The sequence below is a fragment of the Coloeus monedula genome, assembly GCF_965178545.1.
Source record: "Coloeus monedula genome assembly, chromosome: 10".
Lineage (NCBI taxonomy): Eukaryota > Metazoa > Chordata > Aves > Passeriformes > Corvidae > Coloeus > Coloeus monedula.
In genome coordinates this window covers 14,239,308-14,247,840 of record NC_138790.1, presented here as the reverse complement: position 1 = coordinate 14,247,840, position 8,533 = coordinate 14,239,308, and the positions used below count along the sequence as shown (strand labels likewise).

The 8,533-nt window shown below is 40.1% G+C and overlaps 1 protein-coding gene across 2 annotated transcripts in view; it reads left to right on the top strand.

Moving 5' to 3' along the window:
- Positions 1 to 271: 271 nt before the first annotated feature.
- Positions 272 to 8,533, top strand: part of OPA1 (OPA1 mitochondrial dynamin like GTPase) — a 52,817-nt gene continuing 44,555 nt past the window's right edge. The window contains exons 1-6 of one of the 2 annotated variants that reach the window (XM_082287761.1): positions 272 to 950; positions 3,942 to 4,260; positions 4,565 to 4,661; positions 5,924 to 6,031; positions 7,253 to 7,306; positions 8,167 to 8,234. In XM_082287761.1, the coding sequence (XP_082143887.1) occupies positions 922 to 950; positions 3,942 to 4,260; positions 4,565 to 4,661; positions 5,924 to 6,031; positions 7,253 to 7,306; positions 8,167 to 8,234 (675 nt within the window). In that variant the 5' untranslated portion in view covers positions 272 to 921. The remainder of the gene's footprint in view (positions 951 to 3,941; positions 4,261 to 4,564; positions 4,662 to 5,923; positions 6,032 to 7,252; positions 7,307 to 8,166; positions 8,235 to 8,533) is intronic. The other variant, XM_082287762.1, reaches the window with a different exon arrangement.

Sequence of the window (8,533 nt, the reverse complement as noted above, 5' to 3'; positions counted from 1 at the left end):
AGAAAGATTCAGATCAGGCACAAGGGAATACTTTCCATTAAAGTCAGCAGGCACTGGCACTGCCAGGTGAACCCGCCAATGTTTGTGGTCCTTAGGGACAGGTGTGGCATGCGCTGCTCAGAAATGACCCAGTCAGAGGTGATCCTGTGTGAGAGGACACGGACGGAGCTGATGAACTCTCCTGGTGCCTCCTCTGCCTCCCGCTTCAATGTGGCTGGAAAAAACTCCCAACAACTGGGAAAGCCCACTGGGAAACACCTTGTGTTTTCCAGCTTTCAAGGCAGCGCTGCCACCCATGTCATGCACTCCCCAAACACAACAACAGCTGGAGACTCATCAGAATCTTATCTTTAACAGCATGGAAGACCCTGGTAGCGCCATCCGGGATGGGCTTCACCTCACCGCCCTCTCCAGCCCTGCCCCCGAGAGCAGCCAGGAATGAGGCCCCGAGGCGATCGCTGGAGTGTGAGGGGGGCACAGAGCCCGGTGCGGGGGATCCAGGACCCCGGTGCAAGGGATTCATGGCGCCGGTGGGAGGGATCCATGATCCCGATGCGGGGGGAAACATAATCCAAGTATGACGGATCCCGGACCCCGGAGTGACAGATCGATGGGTGTGACGAATCCAGGACGACGGTATGAGGGAACCACGACCCCGGTGCAGGGATCCATGATCCAAGAGTGACGGAATCAGGCCTCCCCGATTCTCCGCTCCTGACTGACCAGCCCCGCGGTGCTCCCTCTAAACCGTCCCTCCTCCTCCGTCGCCGAGCCCGGAACCTTTGCGCGGGGAGGTGCGGTTTCCGGCGGGTCGGGCCGCGCGGACCGCGGTGCCCGGAAGCGGCTGCCCCTGCCCTTGCCCTCAGGCCGGCCGCGCTCCTGCGGCTCCCGGGCCGCTCCCCGTCCCTCCCGGCCCCTAGGATGTGGCGGACGCGGGCAGCGGCGGCTTGGTAAGCGGGACGGGCCCCGGCAGGCTGCAGGCGGGCCTGGCAACCGCGGGGGAGGCGGAAAGGCACAGTGGGTTGGGGTGCGTGGTGCGGGTGCGAATGCCGCAGGGCTGGGCCTGAGGCTGCTGCAGGCGGCAGCCTGGTACCCCCAAGCTAGGCAGTTTCCCATTCTCCAGCTCCCCTGGGACCTGGGGGAGGTGGTGCATGCAGAAGGGAGCTGCTTCTCCCTCATTCTCGCCCTGGGGAGCTCGGGCCGCTTTCGTGTCCAGGCGTTGTCTCTCCCAGCAGTTGCCTTGCGTCCCGCTTGTTCTCCACCGTTCTGCTACACCATTCCAGGCTGGAGCAGTGAAAGTGAATGGCGGATAGCAGCACGATGTTCCTTGGCAAATTTCGTAGTCATGGAATGGTTTGGGTTGGAAGAGGAAGGTGAAGATCATCTAGTTCCAGCTCCTATTTGGGAGCAGCAGTAGGAAAATAAGCGTTGTCTAGTGCTGAATGAGAAAGAAAATGCCACAGTGCATTTTGCTGGGTTACGTCTGCCTTGTAGTCACAGGCACAGCAGGCCACTTTTTTGTGTTTTACAGGACATTTATAATCTCCGTGTCGTGTTGCAGGTTGCAGGCCTGTAATCAGGCAGAGCTACTCATGTCTGGAAGGATAGTTTTTGTTATTGTTAAAACCAACGTTGCAGAGGCTTGAAATTTGGAACTCATTAAGTACTTCAATTAATAGTATTGTTCTGCCATCCTTTTCAATCTGACTGTAGTTTCAGTGAAAATCTCAAGGTGATTTTTTTGGTCAGTATTCATCAGGAGGTTTAGCAGCAGGAGGAGAGAAGAAATAGAAAATGAAAGTTTTGGTGTAGTGGGGTTTTTAACGAATTATAAGATTTTGGATGTACAAGTAAAGCAGTTGAGTTTGAAATATGAAATAACACTCAAAAAGAAATTGTGGATGGAGGTTTTGCCAGAAGACTGGTGGAATTCAATTTTTCATTCAGTTTAAACACACAGACTGAATGCTATAAAACACAATGATGTGTTCTAAAAGAAAAAAACAAGGTAAGAAAGTTACATAATACGACACAAAATGCCTTTAGCCCAGGTGAAGACTAATAATTAGGAGTGACTGCCATGGTCTGTGCTACCACATGGTCTCTGCTGAAAATAATAAATATCTGTGAAATGGTAATGACTGCAAAACAAAATAAAGAACAGCCCAGTCATCAGCATGCTTCATACAGGCTTATCACACCCTGATTTAAAAACCTGGCTTCAAAAGTGGCAAATAAAACATTTCAAATGTGGAGGCACTTTTGTATTGGTTCTGTTCATAGTTAATTTCTGAGCCTCTTGTAATTCCATGTCCAAGAGAAGAAACTTTTTACTCGTTTAAGGATTGTTTTGCTCCTGCTTATTAATCTATTTCTAGTTTCTAAGTTTCTTATTGCCAAGGCCCAGCCTTACAGAGATAGTGTAGTATAGCAGCAAAGGGTGTCCTTCACAACCATAGTGATTTAGGAACGAGGGCTTGCAGAGCAGTCTCTGGAGTTCCTTTATTGAGCTTTCCATTGCACTAAAGGAAATTTCTAAATGTAGATCGTCAGCAAAATTGGTCTTTAAGAGAGAAAAATGTCTGAATTCTGATTTTTATCTTATCTTCCAAAAGCTCAATTTCTGGATTAAAAGTCTTTTTTATAACAAAGTCTTTTACTTCTTTGGACATTAAGAACTACCTGTCATCTCTAGTACATTGAAAATCTTGAGGCAAAGTACTGTATAGATCATGGAGAGCATGTTATTAGAAAATGCTGTAGTATTTTCCACTAAGTATGATTCACTTGTTCTCTTTAAAATCTGTTAATTTTAAATGTTCTAGGATTATGGGATTAATAATTTGCCATGTCAGTGGTGTGAAGCAGTTTCTTTTTTTTTGTATTTGTCCCATTTGTGAGTAAATGCACTTGATAATATTGAAAACCCCAAAGAAAGCATCAAAGGACAAGCTTTCATTTCCAACTTTGAAATTTCAAGCCTGTAACTTCACACATATTTTGCATTAATAAATGATTTAATATTAACTATTCTGATATGATGGTACATCCAAAAAGTTACAGAAGAAATTACTTTTTTCCGGGTAGTTGTCTTTTCCCTAAACTAATAAAATTACCTCAAACTCTTGCAGTGTGCAGATAGTGTAATTGAAAGCACGCAAATTTTATTCTAGGCCATGCGTTTGGAGGCAGGATTGATAAGGCTCCTGTGTTTTAACGTGTGCTTTTCATGGCTGAGCTCTGCTTTCAGAGTGAAGTCTTCCAGACTTTTCACTCTTAAGTCTGAATTCCTTCATGAAAGCATCAGCACACATGGTGCAGCCATCTCCAGAACTAATCTTGTCTCTGCGTGACCCAAGACAGAACCATCGTCTTGTAATCCTAGAATTCACAGCAAGTGAAAGCACCTGAAAGATGTCATTAAGCACATGCTTCAACTCCAAAGGAGAATGTGCTTTGATGATATAGGACAAATGTATTCTACAAAGGATTTTTTTTCTGTGTGTTGGGTTTTTTTAAAGATTGAAAATCCTCTACAAGCTCAATGTTCTCTAAAAGTTCATTTAGAGAATAAGACAGGCCAAACTGTTTTCTTGTATGTTGCAAGTCTTCTGTGGACTCAGCCCAAACAGTGCTTTACCACACGGATGTTACTTGCATTATTACAGTGTGAAAGTTAAATGTAATTCGTAACAGACTTCAGAATTTGTAGTTAAGGTTTTGTATCTGTAATCACTAAAAGTATTATACCCATTAACGATGTTTGCAGCTTTTTATTTTCCTCATAAGCATAGCAGTAGTAGCTGGAAATTGTGCATTCAGGGTGATGTAATAAGATTATCTGTACCCAGCTAAAATGTAATGCGAATTGCTTCTAAAGAGGTGTTTGAGTTAATGGTGTGTTGAAGAAATCAGTTAAAGCTTTTATTTCTTTCTTTTAGTGTCATCTGCCGGAGTCTAGCAAATAGCAGCTATGGAATAAAGAGAAAATCACCGCTTCAAAACCTGCATCTTGTTTCCCGAAGTACGCATCATCCCTACTATCCAAGTTCAAAGTTTCAGAGACCTCCATTAAGGATATCCCTTCAGCTGTTCTCTTCTCTGAATCGTCTTCCCCCTCACAAAACAAAACTTTTAAATGTAAAACATGGATGCCAGTCCCACAGGAACTTTTGGCTGGCCAGATTAGCCTCCAGGCTTCTCAAAGTTCGCTATCTCATCTTAGGATCTGCAGTTGGAGGTGGTTATACAGCTAAGAAGGTATTTATCTCTGGAAGCTATTTTATGCATTTTGTCTTTGTTATTACATTCTTCAAAAGAGTAGTTCTTGTTATAGCCACAAAAATACAAGGTGTCATTGCTTGGTTAACTGATGATAATAAAGGTGAGTGAATATGGGAAACATTGTTTAAAAACTACTATAGATTTTAAAAAATCAAAGTACTACTCATATCTAAAGATGGTGGCTTAGTATGTTTTATGTGTAGGTAGTAGTTGCTCATATGCTTCTCTATGTACATTTCTTTCCCTATTTCTACCATTATTTTTTTCCTTTCTTTGTTAGACATATGAGCAGTGGAAGGACATGATGCCAGATCTCGAGGAATATAAGTGGATTATTCCTGACTTTGTCTGGGAGCTTGATGAACTTGTCGACTTCGGTACCACAAAATCATGATGTTACTCTGTCTAAAGACTGGCATGTGTAAAACTTAAACATAAGAGTGTAGGTCCTCAGGACCTCACTCCAGGAGTAGCTTTTTAGCTGGAATTTGAGTGAACTTTTATTTTTGGAGTTTGATGTGTGTTTCACCAAGGCATTTGTATCAGTGTGTTTGTAAGAAGAAATTGGGCACTGTTTAGCATGGATATTCCATAGTGCATCCCTTCATTTGAGAATGTTCTTGGTCCTTTCATAAAGCTGTATATTCCCATTAGTGAGAGTTGTAGCATGATCAAGGGGACTCACACAGGTTTTGGGAGTATTATGCAGAAAGTTCTTTCTTTCTATATGAATGACTTACAAGTGAAGATATAAACAAATCAGTAAAAAATACATGTGAGTAAAAGACCAGTTGAAAATGCAGAATAGTGAACCTGCCTATCTACAAAATTATCTTGAAGATACAGAAGAAAAGAAAAGTAAAAATAGAAACTCTTGCTTTCCTGAGCCTTCAGGTTGCAGTAGAGGCTTCTGTATATTTTCAGGTGAAAGACAGAAATCTGAAAATCAAGCATTGACTTATATTTTATATGCAGGGTAGAAACGTGGTGTTCTTTTTTTTTTTTTAAATCATCTCCATGAAGATTTTACTGCCTAGAATCATAGAAGAGTTTGGATTGAGAGGGACCTTACAGATATTTAGTTTCAACCTCCATGCCATGTATGACTATTTCATAGATAAATGCAGAGATTGAAAACTGCTACAAGTGTTTTCTTGTTCTTGCTGCAAGTGGACACTACATTTTTATAGTACTTTAAAGCTAGTAATTTTACTTTAAGGATTACAAAATTGGCTTGTTTATGAAATTGAAAACTAAGCTTTTCTTAAAAAGGTTCAAGACATGAGCATAGTTACAGTTTTGTGTAATTTTAAAACATCCTCTATGAAGTATGTGAAAGAATAATGTATGAAGTGTGATAAAATGCAGCAGTAAGTTTTCAGCAATTATAAAGTACTGAGGCAACCAACTTATCAGGAAGTTCAAAGTCTAAAAAAGCAGTTGGTTTTTCAGATCTGATGGTCTTTCCCAACACTATTGGGGGGAGGTGCATGTGGAAAGAAACTTCTTCGTACTTTTAAAAAAATGTCTTTAAAGCCATATTCTGAAACAGTTGCTAGGATTTATAGCTTAAGCTATTTTTGTTCACAAAAATAATAGAAAAAATCTGTACTCACTAACTGTTACACTGTTTTCCTAGAAAAACTTCTCAAAGCCCTCCCTGATGCAGATGACCTTGCCAGACTTCTGCCTGACTTTGACAAGATCGGAGATAGCCTCGCTTCACTGAAAGGATTTCTTTCTTCTGGTGAGAGCAAATTTTCAGCTAAGTTTTTATTTCAAAAGCTGAACCTATTTCATGATGAGGGTACAGGTATGTCCTTAGACACTAGAACAAAGCAGATCCTGAAAACCTTTGTGTTTGCATTGAATATCTCTTACTGAAAGTGTTCTGGACACAGGTAAGTGTTATGCATTTTTAAAAACAAGAATTCTAGTAGCCATTGCAAAGAACTAAAATGTGAAATTGAATAGAAAACTAGAGTTCTTGTATAACTCTTAACAGATTGAAAGCTCAAGTCTTCAGTGAGTCAGAGAAGGTGGATGTATCCAGCTAGAACTTGGTGAGATTGTCACTGGGCAGTAGCAATATCAGAGCTGTTACAGGAGAAAAGAGTTGGATTATTAAGAGTGAAGATTCTTAATGTTGCAAGCATGTGAAATAGGAGATTTGTAACAAAGGGATTCTTTTGTGTTGAATGATATTTTCCATCTGGTCGTGGCCCCAGAAAAAACTTGCTTGGAGATTTAGGTTAGTTGGGGCTGTTTCAAAGGAGCAGGTAAGAGTTTTAAACCTTCAGAAAAGACACAGGGATGGTTTGTTGGTTTGTCTATTCAGTGTATCCAGGCAGTAGCAGGCTTAATGGTTTTCAGGTTTTGGCAGATTTAAAGGAGACATTTCTATCTCTGGGCTTTTTAAAACTGAGAACAATTAAATTTGATCATAATATCTGACTTGTTAATGAACACAGCTCAAAACTTCGCTCATTCTGATAATAAACTGCATGATTATATGTATTATGCCTTAGTAATTATCAAAACACATAAATTTGTATTCTTGAAAGATTTTATCTGTGAGGGGTTATATCATTGTTCTAAGTGTGTTTGAAAATATTTTCATATCTGCATAAGTGTGGTTTTGTTTCTTTAAAATACTGTCAATGGCAGAACTAATTTATTAATCTTACAAACTGAGCAAGAATCTAAGTAAGGCCCAAATTCAGCAGAGTGACAAGTAGATTACAATCTCCTATGTATTTTGGCTGTTTAAAATGTTAACACTTTAAAATTGTGTTGTTACTGATTGGTAGTGAGATGTCACCTATTACTTGTTATCATACTCCCACTGGCATAGTGGCCATTTATGATTGTGTGGTCCTCCAAATGAGACAAAGATCCCTCATCTTTATTTTGCATTTTGTTTTGTGTTTATAATTTTTATTTCCCCTCTTCTGCTGATTTTTCACAGGTTACAATTTGGTTAGTGAAGTCATAGGAGCTTCTGATCTACTTCTGTTGTTAGGTGTGTAAAAGCCCTTTTTCCTGCCCTTAACCTGCCTTTTTAAAGCAAACTGTTAAAGCACTACTATACTAAGAGGAGTGAATATCAACATAAATGCAATTATTTACAGCAACTTAATATGGATTTAAAAATACTTTCCAAATACTTTAGAAATACTTCATAGAATCACAGAATATGCTGAGTTGGAAGGGACCCATCAGGATCATAAAGTCCAACTCTGTGGATCCCCTGTTCAGGGATACCACAAAAATCCCACCATGTGCATGAGAGCATTGTCCAAAAGCTTCTTGAGCTCTGTCAGGCTTGGTGCTGTGACCGCTTCCCTGGGGAGCCTGCTCAGTGCCCAGCCACCCTGTGAGTGAAGAACCTTTTCCTGACTTAGGTCCTCCCTTGTGAGAATGAATAGATGAATGGTTGATAGATCTTCGCCACGGCCCTTAGCAGATGCTGTTTATTTCAGGCTTGTTCCAGAAGCTTCTTTCAAAAACCTGCCATTACAATAGGAAAGATTCATCTTTTCTTGTTACAGTAGCATCAGTGGATTTTGTATTATCCTTCTGTCTTTCTCAAAAATTACTTCATTTTACAATATTTTAAGAACTTCTAATAGTCTAACTGAAGCTGCCTGCTCCGTTGAGGTATAACTAATCTGAGTCATAAGCTAGATATAATATTTTCAGATGAGTTTTAAACTGATTTTCTTCTTCAGTTTCTTAAAATGAATTATTTTAATAGGAACTTCAAAGATTATTGAATTACTAATTCATAGGGGTTGAAGCTTTAATTTTCTAGTAAGTGTAGTTTGAGATTTTTTAAGTGCTTTTTGTGTCTTATTGTGAGTTTCTGCAATTATGTCCTAGGTTCTCCAGGAGAAACAGCATTCCGGGCTACTGACCAGGGATACGACAATGACAAACAGTTCAAGAAGGTAATTACTCACTTGCTGAACTGAAAATGTCTTTATAAACAGGTATTTATTTTTTGAAAGTGCATCAGTAGCCCATTGCAGAAGTTCATTTGAAGCAGCTTGAAAAGAATTTATCGTTGAAAATTAGTTCAGTATGCATTACTGCTTTTTGTATATAAAAATAGTGCAGTGATAACAAACATTTTGGTGTAAGGAAATACAAGGCAGACATAAAAATGTTTAGGAATTGCATTATTAAGAAAATTGGTTTGTAATAAGAATGTGATTTTAGGAATTGTATGTGCATTTGCCGTTGTTCA